General features: G+C 43.8%; 1 protein-coding gene across 1 annotated transcript in view; it reads right to left on the bottom strand.

The window, feature by feature from the left end:
- ITPR3 (inositol 1,4,5-trisphosphate receptor type 3) overlaps window positions 1-22,637 on the bottom strand; it is a 103,698-nt gene that overhangs the window by 39,596 nt on the left and 41,465 nt on the right. Inside the window, exons 4-19 of the mRNA XM_035124051.3 lie at window positions 17,797-17,883; window positions 16,642-16,800; window positions 15,070-15,168; window positions 14,452-14,535; window positions 13,684-13,830; window positions 12,563-12,658; window positions 10,706-10,750; window positions 9,765-9,907; window positions 8,060-8,159; window positions 6,578-6,738; window positions 5,999-6,140; window positions 5,379-5,540; window positions 5,037-5,209; window positions 3,713-3,832; window positions 1,736-1,918; window positions 785-1,036 (exon numbers count right to left, since the gene is read on the bottom strand). Coding sequence (XP_034979942.3) covers window positions 785-1,036; window positions 1,736-1,918; window positions 3,713-3,832; window positions 5,037-5,209; window positions 5,379-5,540; window positions 5,999-6,140; window positions 6,578-6,738; window positions 8,060-8,159; window positions 9,765-9,907; window positions 10,706-10,750; window positions 12,563-12,658; window positions 13,684-13,830; window positions 14,452-14,535; window positions 15,070-15,168; window positions 16,642-16,800; window positions 17,797-17,883 — 2,153 coding nt within the window. The remainder of the gene's footprint in view (window positions 1-784; window positions 1,037-1,735; window positions 1,919-3,712; window positions 3,833-5,036; window positions 5,210-5,378; window positions 5,541-5,998; window positions 6,141-6,577; window positions 6,739-8,059; window positions 8,160-9,764; window positions 9,908-10,705; window positions 10,751-12,562; window positions 12,659-13,683; window positions 13,831-14,451; window positions 14,536-15,069; window positions 15,169-16,641; window positions 16,801-17,796; window positions 17,884-22,637) is intronic.

Here is a 22,637-nt window from a genome sequence, read left to right as displayed (position 1 = left end):
TACAGGGAGGTTGAGTTCCTGGCCATTGCACATATAAGCAAACCTGCATTAATCCAGAACTGCCCCCCACTAGAAAACCATTTTTTTAAAAAACCCTAGAAAACCATTTAAAACCCCATTTTAAAAATTGCTGCAAACCCCTCAAGTCTCTCTGGCCTCCTTTGAGCACTCTCTCCAACTGCCTCTTCCACACCCAAACATTCTCACAAAGGTTGCTGGCCATTTTTTCCTGCTCTCCCACCCTCTTTTTTTTACCATGCACACCATTTTCAAACCATTTCTTATTTTCCCCTATGTACACCATTTTTGCATCATTTTAAAAATTATTATTATTATTATTCAGCAAAGCATGTAAAGCTGAGGGTGCATATGTTAAATAAGCATAAGTTGTGAGTTACCTGCAATCAACATGGTGGCTGCATTTATGACATCATTTGGGCATGCACACACACTTCCTAGAAGGTTATTCTACCTGGGCCATCCATATTGTCCATACCGCCAGATGGGCAGGGTATAAATAAACAATTATTACTATTATTATTACTGTGACCAGTGAAGAGGGTGGGATATGGACCTAGAACCTTCTTGATTAGAGTTAATCAATCTTGGTTTCCAGATATTGCTGGACTACAAATCCCATCATCCCCTGTCAGCTTAACCAATGGTTAGGGATGGTGGGAGTTGCAGTCCAACAACACCAGAGATCTAATGTTGAAGACCACTGTCCTAGTTGCTATGGTCCCCCCTCATACATGCATTCCCTTGTCCTCCAGATATTCCTTACTCTTTGATGGTGATGGCTGTAGGAATCTCAGTCCACAGACGTGCAAACTTCACGGGCATCACCTTCTCCTGTGGATCCCTATCCACATGCACATGCAGCATGAGATGACAGAAGGAAGCCCGGAGGTCAAAGGGCAACATTTCATCTGCCATGCAGAGGAAGATGAGCTCCACACCCAGTTGCTTGGAGATTTCCTTAATGGCCAAGTATTGCCTATCCATGCACATGCGGGCAAACAACTTCAGCTGGTATCTGTAAAGGGCAAAAGCAGGGATGGAGAGGAGACAAAGAGCGAAAAGAGAAAAATCACATAAGTATGAGCATGTGCGGAAGGTTAAAAAAAAGAGAGCAAATTAATAATTAGTAAAGTCGAAGACTTTTCCAAGGCAGTTCCCTGTCAGTTCAGTTGTTCTTGTTTAACAAAAAGACTTACAAATGCAAAAAGCTTGAAACAAACATCAAAAGAATAAAACAGCAACATTTACTAAAAGTGATCATTACTAAAAGTTATAATCCTGCAGTATTATAAGCAGTTTTTTTTTTCTTTAAAAAATGTTTAGGGGCACTCTTGTTTTGACTCAAGAAAATAACCATTTTATAGTTCAAATCAGGAAAAATAAATACAGTAAATGGACAAAAGTACAAAGATTGACAAAATGTTTAGGGATATGCGTCCCCCTGCGTCCCCCCAGGGGGGGGGAAAGCACTGCTACTACCCCACCCCACTAAAAGATTAACACTACAACATGATGCAGCCAACAGAGGGGAAATCAAATTATGCCTACAGGTACCATTATCACAACAGAGTGACTGAAGTTCTGTTTAAATAACAACCTACTAAGAGGACTGTTTTAGGATTGCTACTTAGGGTAACAGGCAATAATTGCTAAAGAGGAAAAGGATGGGTTGAGGCCCAGGCAGAAACAATACCAATGGAGACCCGCTTGTTACCTATAGTAGCTCAGGACGTTCTCGTCGTGGGCATTGCCTGCTCGTGCTTCCTGGGCGAGCTGCCGGATGCTCTTTTCATGGTTATCGTTGTTTCGGTCACTCCAAGTCAGCCACACCTCTTCCTCAGAAAATTCAATACTCAAGTACTCATGAGTCTGGGACATCTCCTTCACAGGTCTCAACCTGGAAAAGCAGAATGGGACACTGAACCATCCCATAGGATTGTTTCCCCCACTTTACAGGCAGAGCGGCAACAAAGAGGAAAAAACGAACCTGCCGAATGCCATTTAACCCCTAGGCCAGTTCAAAGCTGGTAAGGGACTCCTCTCCACCCATAAGAACATACGAAGAGTCTGCTGCTACAGGCCAATGATCTGTATCAGGGGCCAGCAAACTTTTTTGGCAGGGGGGCGGTTCACCGTGCCTCAGACCTTGTGGCGAGCCAGACTACACATACACGTGCCCACAGATGCATTTTAATTTAAAATAAAAGGACACCGCTTACCTGTGCCTGCCCTTGCGAGCGGCATAGGCTGGTGGTGGTGGCGGCAGAGGAATGAGTGGCGCAAAAGGGCTGGCTGGCTCTGGAGAGGCGCTGCAAGAAATGGCACTCAGCCCAGCCCCCTTTCTCCTCCACATAGGGCGGGGAGAAGCCAGGAGGAGGGAGGGAGGGAGGAGGGGGGGAATGGCGCAGGGAAAAAATGGAGGCACAGGGAAAAAAATGAACGGACAGAATCGCCACGCCGATCCACAGACCCTTCGCGGGCTGGATCCTGAAGGCAATTGGGCCGGATCCGGCCTCCAGGCCTTAGTTTGCCGACCCCTGATCTCTATAGTCCAGCATCCTGTTCTCACAGTGGCAAACTTGATGACTTTGGGGAACCCACTGCTGCAACAGTGGTTTTCCCCACTTGTGATTTCCAGTAACTGGCACTGCAGCTGGCAGACAATGATAGCCTTACCACCCCCTGTCTCTCCCTCTTTCTGTTTTTCTATTAATCTGTCCATTATTTTTCTAATTTGCTTTCCGACTACAGAACGAGGCTCCAATAATGGCCACATTACGATGTAGTAATTTAATCTTCAGGATACACTGACTCCTTCAGGGAGGCTATAATATAATGCTTTCTCCATAATCAGCACCATTTGTCTGTAATTCTCCTCACTCATGCTGGAGAAATAACTAAATCTGGAAGAAACTGAACTTAGTTGATCGTCTACTCACAGTACAGAGAAATGTTTTGGAAGGCAACCCTCAGACTTGAGTTAACCTACAGTTGGAATTTGCCGAAATGAACTGTTTCTGAATTATTACGGGTTTGTATTGAACTGTGTCCTTTTTTTAATGAATTGCTGGATTTTGCTTATTGAAATGCTCTTGTGTTTGTTTATATCATTAGACTGATGAAGTGTTGTTTTTATCTGTTATTGCTGTGTGTATTTGTTACTGTTGGCAGCCACTCGGAGCTCAACTTAGGGCACTGTTGCGATTTTCAGATAGGATTCAATTACATCTGGCAAATTCAGGCTGCAGAGTCAAAGTTAATTGGGAAAAAAAGCCACTTCCTCAAAGGATCAGACTTTTTGAAATAAGGAAAGTGATGGGGAAATGCACTTAAAAGTGTGGGATGAAACTTCCTTTGATGCCACATCATCTAACCTCCCTGCAAACGATTCAGCATAAATGCTCAATAAACAGGTTTCCTGGAAGCTCCCTTTGTTGTTGGAAAAGCAGCATACAAATATAAAATCAAGTATATAGTAAGATCAAAGATTAGAACTCTTCTCAATACCTTCTTCATTAACTTGTTTTACTCATTGACCCAAGATACTCATTTTTTATTTATTTATATGGGGTGCTCTTCCCAATTTTAACCGATATGGGCTGAAAGTTACCCTTTCCAGAGAAGGTAATTTCTAAGCGGAAGACTAAGGCAACTCCAGTGTTCAAAGGAACAGGGCACTCTAGATACTCACTCAGTTTGGATCAGGATGTCAGTGTTCTTGGGGTCCAGCACACACTTGCAGATCAGTTCCTGAGTGACAGGAATGGCCACATGGTTCGACACACACAAATCTGACAGATAGTCTAAAAACCTAGGAGACATAGGAGAGGTTTTATCATATCATCTTCCAAACAACCTAGAAGGACTACCTTCCACCCAGGTGTATCTGAGCTGCTTTTGGCTGGATTACGGGCAGGAAATCAATCCTCTTCCTGATCCCACATTGACACATAGCAATCAAACATCAAGCTTTTTTTTTTAAGAACGTCATTCTTAACATCATAGAAATGGGTATACAGTGGTACCTCTACTTGCGAATGTTTCTACTTATGAATGGAGCTCCGCCCGCCATCTTGGATGAAGTTTAGATAGGATTTTTTCTCCTCACGAATTTTTAGATAGGGTTGCTTCTACTTACAATTTTTTTCTCCCAATGCATTCCTATGGGATCCGACTTACAATTTTTTTCGACTTACAAATGTGCGCCCGGAACGCATTAAATTCGTAAGTAGAGGTACCACTGTATATTTAAGGACAGCCCAGTGCATCTGTTATCTCAGCGATCAACACTCGCTGTGTAAGTTTTCCCCCCACCTTGTCTGATTCAGACCATCCTTTTGAACAGTTTTCCTGTGCGTTTACTGCCAGTGCCTTCAACTCCTCCACCTACATGACTAACACAGCTACCCTCCAGCAATCCGCTGCCAACCCCACTATATCCACAGCACTTCAGTTCCCTTTAGTCAAACAAACCTAGGAGAGTGACCAACTTGTGGTTTTCCACACTGACAAAAGGGTAGAGTTCACATAAAGCAGGAGAAGGGAACCTTTTTCAGCCACGTTCACTTGGGGAAAACTTTCCAGGGGCCCGCAGGGCAGTGATGGCAGGGGCAGAGGCAAAAGGGGGGCCAAAAGGGGAACAAAAAGTGTGAGACCCTTTGGACGGCAACCTTCAGAGGTTCTCACATATAGCCACGCCCAACTCTCCAGCCTCCATCCAAGCATGCAAGAGGCATTGCCACAACATGCAGCTGCCATAGAAGGCACCACATGGAAGGAAAAAGTAAAAGCATTGGAAAATATGTTTCCCTTAGTATTAGGACCCTGAACTAGAATCACCAGCTAGCCAGAAAAAGCAGCCTCATTTTTCAGTCTTTAGCAACAGCTCGATTTAGCAGCCAAAGCTCTTTACCATGGAGATAAATATTATCACCTGCTAACTGCTGCAGATGAAAAGGCCTGGTTCTAAAGTTGGCAGCTCTGGCTGCCTCACTGCCAGGGGGGGCGACACACACCTGGGTTCCCGGTTCTTTCGCACCAAGCTCACAAATGTCTCCACCTCCGTCTTGGTGATATGTTTCTCGAGCAGCTTGCGGTTGTTGTGCAAGAGGGCAGTGATGGTGTCCTCGGCCAAGATGTCGTAGCCAATCTGGGACTGCATCATGCCAAACTGCTTGGCAATATGTTCCTGCGGGACGAGGACAACACGCCCGAGTTAGAACGGCAAGTCTAATTCCTCACTGTCTGAATGCTTTGTTTCCCACATGGATCATCATTGTGCCTAAAGGTCTCAGAATATTAGAACCCCCAAGTTCTATCTCCTACAGACTTACATCCTCATGTCGGCGAAAGCCTACCTGGTTCTTGCGATAGTCTTCCTGGGAGTGCCGCAACACCCTGTAGCAGAGCCGGAACATGTACTGGTAGGGAGCATTCTTCTGGTCAGACAGCTCTTCCAGTCGTACGAGTGGGCCTTCCCCACCCTTGTCCTTGAATGGAGCCTTCAGGATCCCAAATATCTACCCAATGGAAATGGAAGTTACCAGTCATACTGAAAAGGACATGCAGGACCAGTTCTGGAGAGTGGCCCTGGAGGTCTTCTGTTGGGCCCCATGATGGCTGTGCTGCGGGGTCCCACTGGGTCCCATGCTGAGTGATGGAGAAAGACCTATTACAGGCATCCCCAAACTGCGGCCCTCCAGATGTTTTGGCCTACAACTCCCATGATCCCTTGCTAACAGGACCAGTGGTTGGGAAAGGTGGGAATTGTAGTCCAAAACATCTGGAGGGCCGAAGTTTGGGGATGCCTGACCTATTATGTGCAGCACATGTCTCTACATGTTTTCTCAGAAGTAAGGTGCTTTACTCCCTTGTAGCCTCAGAAGAGAAATGTGGCTGGAGAAGTAGTAAAAACTCTCCACTTAATACTGCAATGATCTTGTCTCCATCTTAAGTCTTTCTCTCTAGACCCAATCACCTGTTTCAGAATGTTCTGCTCCCTCATGAGCTTCTGCCTCTCCCGGTTGGGCTTGGTAACAACGATATCCAAAACATTCTGCCCATTGTTGGGTACATCACTGACAAAAAAAACCAGGTCTTCCAGCAGTTGGATCACAAACCTGCCAGACAAGTTATAGTGAGCATCATCAGTAAATTATCCCTACTCCCTTCAAACCAGGGTCATTAACACCATACATACACACCCCACATATGTAGTTAACAAGAAACCAAATCAACATAGATGTGAACTATGGACTTCATCATTTGCCTTGTTTCCTTACAATTCAAAGCTACACCAAATTCTACATCCAAACATTTTCAAATTCTGCAGCAAGAAACATCAGATTATGTGTCCAAGACAAATGATGCAAATCAAAACAAAATGATCAGGCAACCTCGTGGACATGAAATTTGTTTCCCTGCAAAAGGCAACCTGCTATTGGTTCTTCAGGTTGATGGACCTATAACCACACATGTTGATTGCATCTGTCAGTGGATCCCATTGCACCATTGCCTCCCCATGCACAGTGAATCAAAATACTTGGGATATTTTTACCTCCGGTCATTCTGGCTGAGGAATCCTTCGTTCATCTTCTCCACTACATTGGCTAACATGTAGCTGGCATCATTGGCAAAGTCCAAATCACGGATTTCTGACACTGGCACAGAGACAATGGCAAATGCCTCTTTGTCCTCCTTGGTGGGGCATGTGCCAAGCTGAAAAAGAGAACCTGGTCATCCAATACCAAAGTTTGCTTTGTCCCCCAAATAAGCAAGTCTGTGCTTCTTGGCAATTTACACCTCCTAGAACAGGCATGGCCAAACTTGGCCCTCCAGCTGTTTTGGGACTACAATTCCCATCATCCCTGACCACTGGTCCTGTTAGCTAGGGATGATGGGAGTTGTAGTCCCAAAACAGCTGGAGGGCCAAGTTTGGCCATGCCTGTCCTAGAATATGTTGGTCCAAGAGGCACATGCCATCCACCCCAGCCTTTCTTTTCAGTGCCAGTGTACCTGAAGGAGCGTTTCCCACCCCCCCATCGTTCTGCCCGGACACTGAGGTCCAGTATCGAGGGCCTTCTGGTGGTTCCCTTGTTGCGAGAAGCCAAGTTGCAGGGAACCAGGCAGAGGGCTTCTCGGTGGTGGTGCCCGCCCGGTGGAATGCCCTCCCATCAGATGTCAAAGAGAAAAACAGCTACCAGATTTTTAGAAGACATCTGAAGGCAGCCCTGTTTAGGGAGGCTTTTAATGTTTAATAGATTATTTTATTTCATTTTTCTCTTGGAAGCCGCCAGAGTGGCTGGGGAAACCCAGCCAAATGGGCGGGGTAATAATAATAATAATAATAATAATAATAATAATAATAATAATCTATTATTATTATTATTATTATTATTATTATTATTATTATTATTATTATTAAAAGTGCCCAGGTCAAGTGAGTGTCTGATTTGGGTGAGAGACATAAGTTCTGGACAATTTTTTTGTGGGGGGGGGGGGTTAGCTGATGATTCTGCTCATGGGTTGGTTGGTTTTTAGATCACTTTTATTCTTCTGATTCTTATAGTTGGTGTTGCGTAGTGTGCCACTGTATTTTTATATGTGTATATATATTTCACCGTATTCATTGTATTGCGAGCTACCTTGCATGTCCAATTTTTTTAGAGAGAGGCAAGAAAGAAATGTCTTAATAAATAAAATCAAGCATGGCATTCTACTGCCACAGTAATATGACCAACCAATCCATCTAGCTCGTAGCTCTGTCTCTTAGCTGCAACCAGTATTGGATGCTTCCAAGATAGCTTCCAAGAAACAGAACTGTGGAACTGCCCATGCACTATCAGTCACCAAAGGCTTCTAGCAGTCAGAAGCGGTAGCAGCCTTTGTGGTGGGACAGAGCCACAGTGCCACCTTCCTGATACTAACAGGGCTGGTGGGGATGCCAGATTGGTTCCTGTAGCAAGCTGGCGCTCCCTTCACCAAGGACCAGTTCTCTTGTTTATAGCAGAATCAGCCACTGGCCCAGAAATAAACTTACCATAAGGCGAATGGGTCGCTCTTCATCCACATCAATGGGTACATTGGTACTTTGGATCCAAGTGTTGGTGCAGAGGTGACGCAGTCGGACATAGGAGTTCCTGAAACCACAAGAAGGTAAGAATGAGGAAGATATTACACTCCTTCTATTTCAACTTTTAAACTCCTGCTGAGAACTTTTCTTTTCTGCCAGGCTTTTAAGAATACATCTTTCCAAGATTATTAGTTGATGCTATTTGTTTATAAATTTGTATCTGTTTTTTATTATAACTAGATATTATTGCAAACCACTTTTATATTTTTAATGATATAGTGCAGGCACGTCCAACAGGTAGATTGTGATCTACCAGTAGATCACTGGATATCTGTGGTAGATCACTGCTAGATCACTGGCACCCCTAAAAAAAGCTCACCCAAAATTTTCCTCCTCCCTAAAAAAAGCTGAACTATGGCCTAAAGCCCTAAACAAAAATGGGCCTCCCTCCCTCCTAAAAGAAGCTCAACAAGTTTGACCTAACCCCCCCCCAAAAAAACAGGGCTTCCCTTCCTTAAAAAAAACTCAACAGCTTTGACCTGAACCCCCCAAAAGGGAGTAGATCACTCCCAGTTTTTAACTCTGTGAGTAGATCATCTTGGGAGTTGGCCACCCCTGATATAGTGGTACATAAATACTGACTTTAATAAGACCGAAGCCGTTAAAGCCGTAAATTCCATTGGTTTCAATGGGATTACCGTTCATCTCTGAACCGCACTCATTGGACAGGACACCCTTTCGAACACTTGCATCTGTTTTGCTCTCCATCACACCCTGGGCTAGGAGAAGAGCCTCTTACCCCAACTCTGTAATGGGGAGGAAAGCCCTTCCAAAACCATGTGTCCTTCCTCCCCTTTGAAAAGCATTGCTTCTTCCTTCTGGCACAGGATTATTGTTAGGTTTTAGAGAAGAAACACAAAGGTGCCCTCCTTCCGCTTCTCCTGAGCTTCTCTACAACTTTACAACAACGGTGCTATGCACCATTTTGGAAATCAGTGGTAGGCCGCTAAAAACAGCGTCCTGGGCTGTGGCCAGACCATGGTCCACAGTCTCATCACTTCTGAATCCTATTTCCTACTTGCATGTACTCTGTTGTGTGCATTCTCTGCCTGCTCCGCTCCAGTTCCACCTTATGCGTCAGATTGTGCCCCATGTATAGAGAAAGTGGATAGAGAAACATTTTCTTCCCTCTCTCACAATGCAAGAACTCAGAAGACTCAGGGCGAACAAAAGAAAGTACACAGCATATAGCTGAACTATGGAATTTGCTCCCACAAGATGTAGATGGGTGGTCACTAACCTGGATGGTTTTCAAAGAGAAGGAGACAAATTCATGGTGATAAGGCTCTCTCAGTGACTACTACCTGCAGGAGTGATGTTCTGCCTCAACTAAGGCTCTATGCCTCTTAATACCAATTGCTGGGAATTACAAGTGGGAAGAATTCTGCTGCATTTAAGTCATGCTTGTGAACTTTCCATAGGCATTGAGTTGGCCCCTATGAGAACAAGATGCTGAATTAGCAGGGCCTTTGGTCTGATCCAGCAGGGACCTTCTTCAACTTTCTTTTCTTATGCCTCCTATTTGCACACAGCTATGCCTTTCTCTCTGGCTTATGTCCTATATCTCCATTCTGGCTTGGATTCTTTGGACGTCCTGGATAAAGCAACTTACCGTGGGACAAAAGAGTCGGTCTTCTGCAGTGTGGTGGGATCCAGTTCAAAAAGGGAAGCAATGTCATTGCCGTGAGGCACAGCCACCAGTCGGTATTTGATCTTTTCCCCTGTGTATCTCCGACTGCAGCGACTTGTTCCGGCCTGTCCCAAAATAAGGCAATTTTTTTCCCAGTTAGGTGTGAGCAAAACCCAACAAAGTTCGTGCACCAAAAATGGTCATGAACTTGCTATGGGATCTTCAGGGCACCAACCTACAGCAAGCCAGTCCAGGTATGAAAATTTATTTAGTCAATTTTGTTTTTGCTATTGCAGTAATTGCTGCTGTTCTCTGTGATGTGGCTTTTCTTGTAATTTCAGTGAAATGTTGATTATTTAGTCCTAATTTTAAAATTCTGCCATTTTTACATGCTCTTTCAATACACACACATGACCTAAAAGTCTAAAATGAAAGAATAAAGCAAACAAAATGTAGCTTTAGTATTTCACAGCTGCTGGCCATGAGTTTGGGATGCAAAATTCTAAAGCAATTTAAGCCAGAGGAGAGAGAGAGGAGAGGAGGGTGGGAGAGAGAAAAGTATTAATGACTGGCACCTGTCCAGGCCAATTGGTTTCATTGTGGCATACACTGGCATAGAAATTTGCCTTGATAATGTCTGGGTACCCAGTTAGAGGCACTGAGATAAGAGTGCTGTGAAAGCTATTACCTGTACTTTGTTTTTAGTATTGTTTTTAATGCTGTAACACACAACCCCACCCCGCCCCAGGACCTCAGGGCAAAGGGTGGGTTATAAATAAATTGATAAAAATAAATGAATGACTTTATGAATGTAACTTTTAAAAAGAAAAGTGAACTTTTTAAAAGCCCAATCTAAAAAGTTGCCTCCTGCATACTGCTAAGCCAAACCATCACAAGCAAGTCAAATGCAAGAGGCAACTTACCGTGGACTTTGGTTCTCCTGTGTCTCCTTTGTAACTGGGGTTTTCCTGGAAAGTTGAAGAAATAAAAATATCAGCCACTTCCCTGATATATTTTTAACCGTCATATAATAATAATAATAATAATAATAATAATAATAATAATAAATTTTTATTTATACCCCGCCCTCCCCTGTCAAAACCGGGCTCAGGGCGGCTAACACCAATAAAATTACAATAAGACATAAAACAAAAGAAAACAATTAAAATACAGATTAAAATACAATATTAAAATTGAAAATGCAGCCTCATTTTAGGTAGTCCATAAATCAAAACCATGAGGGAGGAAAACACAGGGGTCAGATATATAACACTAAAAGTCCAGAGGTTGAATAACATAGTTTATAATGCTACACATCCAGACTCCGGGAGACACCTGTGCAGCTGCTTTGGCCAGATCACCATACTATCCAAAGGCACAAGGAAACAGGATTTGGACGAGAGATGTTTGAGTGAGTTGCAACCTGCCAGGCCACATTTTTTTTGGAGCTACTAAACACTGAGCCTAATCCACTAAAAGGGAAAGCAGATATTGGCTCAAAGTGAACAAACAAAGAGAATCCTTCCTCTGTAGCCACTAATCAAGCCGAGGAAGGGAAACGGCTATAAAGTGATGAAAGGCTTCATTACAGAAGAGGCTGTACCAGTAGGCTTGAGTTGCTGGGAAGTGCCTGGCATGAGCAGCACAGACCAGCAATAATATTGTTTATGGCCCTGGTCCATCATTGTAAGCAAGAAAGAGCTATGAGAGCGGCCTAGAGTCACCCAAGGACCATTTATAACAGTGAAGGCAAGATCAGCTCAAAGATGACGGCTCCCCTTCAGCTGTTTTCACATAAAGAGTGGCTTCAGCTCAGCAAACCTCATGATGCACCATAACTTCCCTACTGTTCTCACTGACAGAGGAATTTGAGCAAGGAGGAAATAGGAGTGCGGACTCCGCTTTGGAATACAGTCACACACTCCTACTTCTGAATGGCTGTTTGTACAAACAGCATCAGAGAAGAGTCTGGAGAGTCTCTATCCACCATAAGAAAAATGGCAGGCCCCTCTATAGAGAGTGCAGGAGAGCCCTGGGGTATTCTCCATAGGATGTCACTTATATGGAACATATATTGTTGAGAATGCATTCACTTAAGAAGTACGGCATAGTCAGATGACGGGAGTACCTAGTTTGATTTGCATGTGTTTATATGAAAACGCGAACTAAAATCTGCATAGTTTGTGATCTTGAAAATATGAAGTACACTCTGCAGAATTTGGGTGCAATGCTAACTCCCTACCCAGTACAACACTGTTTTATGAAGTGGCAGAACAATCACCACATCGGCAGCCCTACACTCACAGCAACCAGGGCAAAAGATGGGGGTGAGGTAGGCAGATCTGGCATGAGCCTGGATCTGGCATGGCAATTAGGCCTGGACAACAAGGAAGCAAGTACAGGTCACCGGGCATCATTGTGGGCACCAGGTAATTGACAGGTGAGAGTCCTTACCCACCAGTCAAACCTAGCCTGCAGGGGCGGGGAGATGCGCAGAGGAGATAGTGATGCAGCCTGCAATTCAGGAATGTTATAAGGCTTTACGGTTTGGGACACTTTGGTAAAGAAAGAGGAAAGATCAAACTGATACTACATCAAAAGGCATGGCTCTAGAGTTCGCCCTAAATGGAGCCAATAAAATGACTCATCCCAACATATTGCCAAGTTTTAGCTTGAAGTTCAGCTTTAACATAGTGTTGATTAGTGGAGGGAACCCAAACCACAACCTACTGGAGTCTACACAGAACCTGCTAGGCTAGAGTCTACTCAGTTCCTCTCACCTCTGCTGCCAAATAGTTCCCCGTGGCAAGGTGCTTGAAGCGGTATAAGCCATTCCAGTGCCCAGCTCCACCGCGGCAGGGATCATGATGGACCACCTGGAAAGCAAAATCAGTGTGTTGTAAGTCGCAGGTCTGATACTTGCCTTTTTGCTGGCCAAAGCACAGGAATGCTTGAATCCTCTGGCTCTTCGAGGCCACTTGTCTACCTGAGCTGTCCATGCCACTTGACTAAAGCATTAGTCACCAGTGCTGCACAGAAGCCCTCCTTGTGATTGGCTCTGGTCATGGAATTTATAGATTTAAACAAAGGATACATCAACATCTGGTAACACCTTCAGATTTATTTTGCTGAGAAGCGAAGCTAGAGCCTTTCTCTTCTTTGAGATGCTTTTAAAATATTAGGCAAACTCTGACAATGAGTAATAACAAAGCATAATCTGATGACACTATTGTTATGCATTTACCCAGAATCCACTCTTCTTTTCTAGGCTAGCTTTGGCTCTTGTGATGAGGCTATTCTTTGCTCTCTAGCTCCCCAAAGGCTTCAGTAGGAGTTATGTGCCATCTCCTGGTGTGCCGAGTAATCCAATAGGAATCCAATAGGAATCTTTAGACCACTTTATTTTAGCTAAGAAATTGAAACTTGAGAAATGTCACATTATCCCAGTGCTTAATTTCTAAAATTTATTTGTTCCAAGGTTGGTCTACAGCAGGCATCCCCAAACTGCAGCCCTCCAGATGTTTTGGCCTACGACTCCCATGATCCCTAGCTACATAACAGGACCAGTGGTCAGGGAAGATGGGAATTGTAGTCCAAAACATCTGGAGGGCCGAAGTTTGGGGATGCCTGGTCTACAGCTTTGAAAGTACATGCCAAGGTGAAGTCCATGTGAGCACAATTAATCCCTCATTGTCACTATTTAAAACAACCCAGAATGCAATGCTGTCTCCCATGGACATTCCTGTTGTTGATCATCAGGGAGACACAGAATTGGGACACCAAAACACACAGACCTGCCATGTAAGCTAAAGTAATAATGCATTCAGATTAAATAAACAATATAGGGAAAGGGAAAGGCAACTTTTTGCAAGCAAAAACCTGCAATAGGCCTGGCACTCACCTCAACTTCCCAGAGTGCATTGGAGCTTGTGGCTGATGTGGCTGATTGCCGCAAGGTAGTTCGAAGAAAAACGTGCAGCTTGGCTTTGTATTCATCACAGGTGAGGAATTTCTCCTGCTCTGCATGGAACAACCTGACCACGTCCCCCTGTCAGTCAAATACAAAAAAAATATATATGCAAATATAGTTTCTTGCTGTCTAGACCAGGCATAGGCAACCTTGGCTCTCCAGATGTTTTGGCCTACAACTCCCATGATCCCTAGCTAACAGAGCCATTGGTCAGGAATCATGGGAGTTGTCGTTCCAAAACATCTGGAGAGCCAAGGTTGCCTATGCCTGGTCTAGACTCTAGGGAAACCACAATGCAAGGGAATAATTGCATACTCTGCACGTTAACACTAAAGCATGGTTTGGAGCTCTGTGGATGAGCTTCATCAAGGGCAAGTAAGATATCAAGCTTGAACACTTCCCCCTTCCTTCTCCTCCTCCCACAAGACTAGGAGGAATACTTCTGCCAAGTTGAGTTTCCTTTCAAACAATTTCTAGTCACCATTATGTGCAAACCAGGGTTCCTGGTTCAAAGCAATGATAAGTTAAACCAACCAGCTTCATGGCCCATGGTTTGAAATTAGCTTGTTCAGTGACAAACCATATTTTGTTTTAAACCAGGAGCAAACACTAAAGCAAGGTTCTTTGAAAGCCAAACTAAACTCAGCAGATGTCCTCAGCAGAGCGACTCAAGGCTGATGGACACACGCTCATAATTACCCCTTTAAGCACTTCCTCCATGTGGTCCCGAAACTGCATGAACAAGTTGATCTTCCAGCTGGTGTTGCAATTGACAGAATTCACCTAGGAAAACAAAGAGCTGTTAGAAGATGCACATGCAACATACGACTAAGGTAAAGGACCCTTGGACGGTTAAGTCCAATCAAAGGCAACTATGGAGTTGCAGCACTCATCTCACTTTCAGGCTGAGGAAGCCGGCATTCGTCCACAAACAGCTTTCCGGGTCATGTGACCAGCATGACTAAATCACTTCTGGTGCAATGGAACACCGTGACGGAAATCAGAGTGCACAGAAACGCTGTTTACCTTCTCACCCCAGCAGTACCTATTTATCTACTTGCACTGGCATGCTTTTGAACTGCTAGGTTGGCAGGAGCTGGGACAGAGCAACGGGAGCTCACTCCATCGCGGGGATTCAAACAGCCAACCTTCTGATCAGCAAGCCCGAGAGGTTCAGTGGTTTAGATCACAGCACCACACGCACAACTAGCCCCAAATGAAATCCTGTAAGGGGGGATCTAAAATAGCAATCTAGCTTAGGCCACTGTCATTAACGCCCCATATTCACACCACTTCCCTTCTCCCAATTCCTAGTACCTCTTTGCATCCTGGGTTATCAGCGAGTTCATAGTTGCTAGCATGTAGAGGCTGCCCAGCATTCACAGGATTCAGAATCACCTTGTCTCCAACAACTACCTGGGAAAGGATGTCATAATAGTTAGGACAGCAGTTCCAAAGTCTCCCCCCCACACACCGCCTCGCCCCCCCCCCGACCACTTAAATGTTGCTGAGGACCTTGGCAGATCACTTAAAGATTCTTTCCTGCCTCCTGTAGCAACTGTAATGCGCTGTGCTAGATGCTGTAGGATTTTTTATTTTTATTTTTAGCACTTCTTTGATGTCTTAAATTGTATCTAGGTTACTGTATTACAATTGGAAAGCTGTAGAATTCAACATGTGATGTTCTTCAGACACACCATGGACAACCTGAATGAAGCAGACCACTGGTGGTCTGTGGACCACAGTCTGAGAACCTCGGGGTTAGTGAGTGTTGGCCTACCGGTAAAATACCTCCAGTGAACATGAAGAAAATGTGGCAACTGAGGAATTGGTAGCACAAGTCCATGCATGTCTACTCAAAGATAAGATAAGGAGCACAATGAGGCTTACTTCCAGGTAACTAAGTGTAAGTCTGCAGCCAACAAATCCCACATTTCCCGCCCAATCTTTAGTTACCCATTTGAATTGCAAACACATTCCAGTGGGGGGGGGGGGGAAGCTGATTCGCATATGCATGCATATCACCCAGTAGCTCTTAAGTTGATACCTTAGCATTCAATTACAGTACTTGCAACAATGTGAACCACCTCTATCAAAAAGCACTTTGTGTGAGCTGATATGAAAACTCAGTCTGCAGCTGTTGCCACGCAGGCCCGGCTTGTCGTAGACCCCCGGTGGTGCAGTGCACCATGGCGCGGGGCTGGTAAGCTGGGCGCCGGCCTGGGAAGGAGGGCGCTGCGCGGCAAAGCCGCATGAAAACCAATTGCGCCCTGCGAGGGCGGGGCGGGCGGCGGAGCGATCTCCGCCCCTCAGCACCAGGGCGCGCGATCTGCTCAAGACGGCCCTGTTGCCACGCACACATAAATCATCATTTGACACTGCAACCACTGAGTAATAAAGAAGCATCTGTGAACTTGGCCAGATTATGTACTCCTTTCCATGACACAGTACCCCCAAATCAATCTCTCCTTTAACAAATTTCAGGATAGAAAATGTGGAAATATCTTCCTGGGATTTGGGGCTGAGAGTCCATCCTGGGAGCTCAGTCGCCAAACTCCTTGTGTGTTTCGAGTCAAGTTGCTGCCTCTCTCAGAGATTTCTCCTCCTTAAAAGTGGCACCTGCTCCACTGGGAAGTGGACAATCCTAAATCAATCCCTGCTTGTAAAGCCTTGGGAGATCTATAGCTTACAGCAGGGATAGCAAACAAGGTGACCTCTAGATGTTGTTGGACTACCAACTCCCATCAACCCCAGAAAGCATGGCCATTGATAGGGATGGTGGGAGTTGTAGTCCAGCCACATCTAGGGGGCACCACATGGCCTAAAGCTTATAGCAGTATTACTGGGAAGAGTCACATATTATTTTCTGCCTCCCCATAACACACTCACATTATCTCCATTGCTCCTCAGTTTCCAGAAGGGTTGAATGAAGAGCCAGGAGCCTTCATTGCCTGTGGCATCGAGCGTCACCCTCATGGCATTCTTCTCCAATAAGGCAGGGAGGCGCTTGTTAACGGTCAGGTATTTATTACTCTTCATGTGGAGAAGCTGGAAAACCAAACACGAAGCAGGACAGTTCCTACCTGGAACCTTGTGCGGTACTCGGTTACACAGAGTGCTTGAGAAAAACTTAGGCCACATTCACAACATACAGTATGTTAAAAGCACTATGATAACACTTTAACCCATCGTGGCTCCCTCCCACCCAATAATTCTGGGAGCTGAGAGTTGATGGGAGACCCCCCCCACAGGCCCACACCCCTCCCAGAGCTAAAATTCCCAGACTGGCTTAACAATCAATCACTCTTACCAGGGAACTGGGAGCAAAAATGTAGGATCAGAAATATAAGAGCCTTGCTGAATCACACCACTCCAATTCTGCTTCCCACAGTAGGCAGGAGATGAGGGCAATTGCTCTCTCACACTGTTGTTGTTCACCAATAAATAAAATTATTATTCAGAGGCATGCCGCCTCACAACCAGCCATCATATCTAGTAACCATTGAGAGCCTAACCCTCTAGGACAGGCATCCCCAAACTTTGGCCCTCCAGATGTTTTGGACTACAATTCCCATCATCCCTGACCACTGGTCCTGTTAGCTAGGGCTCATGGGAGCTGTAGGCCAAAACATCTGGAGGGCCGCAGTTTGGGGATGCCTGCTCTAGGAAGTAATCTAATCTCCTTCCCAAGCCTTCTAAATTGGTGGTCATAACCACATATTGTGGAAGCGAATTCCATCATTTCACTACTTACTGTGTGAGGAAATGCTTTCTTTTCTTCCCCGACTCTCCCAAGATTCAGCTTCGTTGGGTATCTCCGGGTTCTAGTATTAGGAGACTGGGAGAAAAACCTCTCTCTGTCCACATTTCCCACACCATACATGCTTTTCTACATCCCTCCTCAATCACCATTTTTCTCTAAACCTTTCTTTTCCTCAAAGGCGAGTTGCTCTGCCGGCCCCACTCCCCCCCAACCGCTTTTGGTTGCCTTTCCTTCACCTTTCCCAGCTCTCAGAAGCGGAGGAGAAAAACAACCTTCCATACCTGTATGACGCTTCCATACTTCACCACATCCCCATGCACCTTCTTATTCTCGGTTTCGTTCTGCTTCTGCTCCATCTGTGCAGCATGCTGTAGGGAAACACAGACCATAACAGAATGAATCCAAACCAGGAATTACAAAAAAAAATAAAAGGCATTCCTGTTGGGAATGGTGGGAAAAGATGTTGAGAAAGATAACGTGAAATGGTTCCTTTTTATGTGAATACAGGAGCGAGGGTAATTCTAGCTCAGGTTTGGAAACAAGAGCTAATTCCATCAGTGGAAGGACTGGCGAAAGAAAATTGTGGAGTACATGGAAATTGCAAAACTAACATCGAGAATAGGACAGCAAGGCAGTGGGGTGTATATGAAAGAATGGGGGAAATTTATAACATACATAGACAAGATAGTAGAATTAAAATAACATCTTTAATAAGAAATTACTCGCAGAAGGAAATGAATCCACAACAACAAATTAGAAATCTTTATTGGATATACAGATAGAAAATACAAATACAATGTATAGCAAAGAAACAAAAAAATAAACAAAAAAATGGGGTTTAAGTAAGACGATATAAGTATATAAGTAAGAATATAAAGGTTTAATAATCATATGAAGAAAGCTGAAAATGGACTGAAACTATAAGGAATGTTATACCGCGCAACCAGACATGCGAATTCAAAAATAGCAGAAGAAAGTAGTGTGGAAGTCGAATTTGTAATCTTAAATTCTAAGTTTAAGTCTTGAATGTTAAGTTGAATCTCTAATTTGAGAATTAAGACTAGGAGACAATGATATGGATAAACGTAAAAGATAAATTGTAAATACAACAAATGTAATGAGATTAAATGTTTGACTATGTAAAAGAAAAAAGAAAAAGAAAAAAAGAAGGGAGCGGTGAGGGTGGATTCCTGAGGCTGCCCTGCAGGAAAGAGAATTGCTTGTGCGGTGCAAGAGAACAACCATTAGCCATGAGTCAACCACTTCAAGCCATGGAACAAAACCATCTTCCAAGTAGGTGGTGCCCTGACCACAAATCCACCCTGGCAGAGGCTGGCTCTTCTCAGATGCTTCACTGGCAATCCAAAGCCCTCAGAAACGCTACTGCACTCTTTATTTAATTAAACCCTGATCTCTCCAAAACACCGGATTAATATTTGACTCGGTTTCCAGTCTGGTAGCAAAGGGGAGGAAAGCAGAGCACGCACAGTTTGGGACAAGCCTGCTGCTCAGGAGAAATACCGGCAGCAAAAGGAACTGAAAGAAAAATAAGCAAATAACCCCTGAGGCTCCTGGGCTGGGTCAGAGTACAGGAAGTATGGGATGGAGCAGATAGTGGAACGGATCTAGGTACGCAAGGCAAAGAAAAGTGTGCATGATTGAACCTTCTGATCCTAGGAAGAAATCAGAAGCAACAGCAAATGAAGGCACCATTTGAAATTCTCTCTGTGCTTCAGTGGAGTCCTTGCTCTTCCTGAGTGTCGCCCATAAAGGTTAAACTGGCACAATGGTCTGTATTCAGGGCTGTGCATATTCCCAATTTCACATTAAGATACTAGATGCAAAATTCAGTTTTGTGAGACTTCTTGCTTGCTTGCTTTTTAAAAAATAACTATTATTTATTGATACTTATTCGGAGATATACAAAAATACATACCAATTACAAAGTATCTTTTTTATAATATACTAATATAAAACAGCTACAGTACTTGGTCTAAAATAGAACAAAGGAAGGAAGAAGAAAAGGGGAAAACCTAATGAAAGAGGAGAGGAGAGAGGAGAAAGAGGCATCTCCATTCTTTTTAGTTTGCTTGCTTTTTGAATGCAAGTTTTTAACCTTAACAGCTGTAAAAAAAAAATGTGACAGATTGTTTCCACTGTTTGCGGAGAGAACTCAGTGACCTGTAGCTTCCTTCTCTACACCATGATTGGAGAAAGTATAGTACAGCCTAATTTGCATGTAACAGTAAGCCAGAGTTCAAACAAACTATGGCTCACCAGGAACAATGAAGTGCCACTGCACAGGTGCAAATTGAACCCATCTGCCCATCTCCACTCCAAACCAAAAACAACAGGAACCCTTGGCTAGCATTACTGGAAGCCAGCCCTTAGCATCTGCCTAGGGTAGAGCTTTTAAAAAGACACAATTATATTTTTGAACCAGTAGGCCCATTTGCAGCTGCATTTCAATCTGGCTTCCAGCCTGAATTTGTGTCCAGATTGAATTTGTGTCTGAATTTTACTCTGCATCCAATGCAGTCTGGGAAGTGGTGTACATACAACGTTAGCTACAATCTAGATCTGTCCTGTTGTTTCTTAGGAATTTCTGCGTTTTGATGAGTTTTTTCCCCAAGCCATCTTCGATCCCCAAGCCATTGAGAGTAAGAATGACCTTAGATGCATTTTAAGCTTAAAATGTGTACACAGTTTGGAACAGCTTTGGTTTCCCTGCTTGATTACCTTTGTTGGAAGCAAGATGGGGGAGTGTGACCTGGTTCCTCAGCCTGGCAGATTTTGTTACCATGGGGCAGGGTGTCCTTTTGCATCAGCCCCAAGGGTTGGACATATGGGAGCTCTGCTTTGCCATGGTTACTAGAGCCCTTGAGAGCCCTTCCCAGAGTCAGGTCAGCAAAGCAGAGGGCTTAAAAAGCTCTTTCAGTGGCACAGATTTCCCATCTCCATTCATTCATTCATTCATTCATCCATTCATTGGGCATGTGCCTAAGGTTGCAATCATGTAAGTAAATTATGTGTAAGTGGTGGACCCACCTTAAATAACTTTACTGGTTCTTAGAGCACAGCTGGAGGAATAACCTTCATGGCAAGGAATTACAAATCAACAAGTAAGAAGGTAAGGGATCCCATTTTCAGAAGGCTAGGCTAGGAGTGGAGCTTGAACTGAGCAAGCACAGTGTATAGGGGAACGCGCAGCCCACATGGGAACAGATCTTCCCATGTGGAAGCCTGCAAACCACATTGACTGGCAAAGGAGGATGGTTTTGTGCATTCATTTACTTTTAACACGAATCAATGTTATTTCTAAAAAAAACCTCATTCACCAAAAAACCTGTGCCCACAATAAAAAATTACAGTGCCATTCAATTGTTTGTTAATCTCTTGTCTTAATTTTGCAGTGACCGGTACTTGCATGTTAAGATTATTTGTTACTTTAGCATTTTATCTGCTCCTGACTTGTAGCTGTATTTGTTGTTTTAGTGATTGTTGGACAGAGAGCAAGATATATTTTCCAAAATAAATAAATTAGCAAACAATAGCATAACCAGCAGGGATCAGGAAATAGCCAAGGACTGAATAAAAGCAGCCTCTATCTCTAGCCCACCTACAATTCAAAGAGCCTTCATAAATAATAATTTAAAACAAAAACCAGTCTTCTAAGGCTCAGAAGGGAGCTGGTCAGCTAAGGTGTTCCATATGAAAGGCCCAAAATTAGAAGGTGGAAGCTCTAAGGATGTTGCTGTTCCTGCCTGATAACAAGGGCTCAGAAGGCAGAATCTCACCTAGGTTCAACATGGGAAGGAGGACAGGAATGCCTTCTGATCACCCCAATGGAGCAGAACAGAGTCCATCAGGATGCTTAAAAATGGGTTACAATTTCACCAAAGCCACCAAAATGAATTTAGACTGCAACCCAATACACAGTTTAATGGGATTTGTGTACTGAACTCACTGAGACTTGATACTGAGTACACACGTGCAAAACTTTGCTGCAAAGCTGGCTCTGATGGTGCCGTTCAGCTTCAAATATTTGGGAGAATTGCCCCAGGAAAATTCAGATCGTTCTTAAAAAAAAAAAAGGTGTGACTGGATTTCCGTTCTTTCTGTTTCTATTTTAGAAAATCATTTCCTCTGATTGAAATACAGTTATCAGCCTAACCTGGTGAGGGGGGGGGTTGTCCTTAAAAAATGAAAACAGGCCTCGTTTTTTAAAAGTTGTCTGCAACAAGGCTGCATTGTAGCCTCAAAACACACAAGCACTTTTGAAGAATCAGGAATGTTAGGGCTGGTTTTTCTGCCTCTGTTTTAAATCTTTTTTTTCTGTTGTGGGTTATTTTGTTTGGGTGTTGGACTTGCATTTTTGCTTTGCTCTTTTTATTTATTGTTTTGCTGGGGACACTCCTCAGAAATTATGGCTGAGCGGCAGCATATCAATGCATTACATAAATGCCTCAGCTGGGAGAGGTGAGGAACAATGGAGCCAAGCTATGCCCCTCCTTGCACAGAAAATCTACTTCCATTATATTTCAAATACCGTATTAATTTACTCATTTGTCTCCATGTAGGCTAACCACAATTGTTGATGGTGTGAATTACTGTTAGAATCTCATTACACAAGGTGGGGGGGGGAGGCACTGGGCGTGATCCAGGGAACCAGAAGAACAGCTGGGGCTCATTATACAGAGGGGGTGTGTGAAATGGCAGTGCAAATACAAGCCCTTCTATAAAGTCAGGCCAGTGTGCATTTCCCAGTTGCACAATGCACACATGCAGGAATGGTTCTGGGCACAGAATTCAGCATCCTAAGAATCTCAGCTTTTTTAAAAAGAAAGTTTTTAGTGAAATGTATAAAATTAGTGAAATGTACGGTATAAAATTGAAAATTATGAATAAATAAACAAAATTCCCCCAAAAGAGAAAGTTTATATGCCATAAAGCAGTGAAGATAAATTTGGAGGATTATTACTATTATCATTATTACTTCTTCCCAGGGTAGGTTATAGCAATTTAAAAATACAATATTAAAAACAATTTTCTATCACAATAGAGTGGATCCCATATACAGTGGTACCTCGACATCTGAATGCCTCGACTTTCGAAGGTTTCG

Source organism: Zootoca vivipara, chromosome 7 (assembly GCF_965207765.1).
Source record: "Zootoca vivipara chromosome 7, rZooViv2.hap1.1, whole genome shotgun sequence".
Lineage (NCBI taxonomy): Eukaryota > Metazoa > Chordata > Lepidosauria > Squamata > Lacertidae > Zootoca > Zootoca vivipara.
Note: the sequence above shows the minus strand (reverse complement) of the source record. Positions and strands in the feature narration are given on the sequence as shown.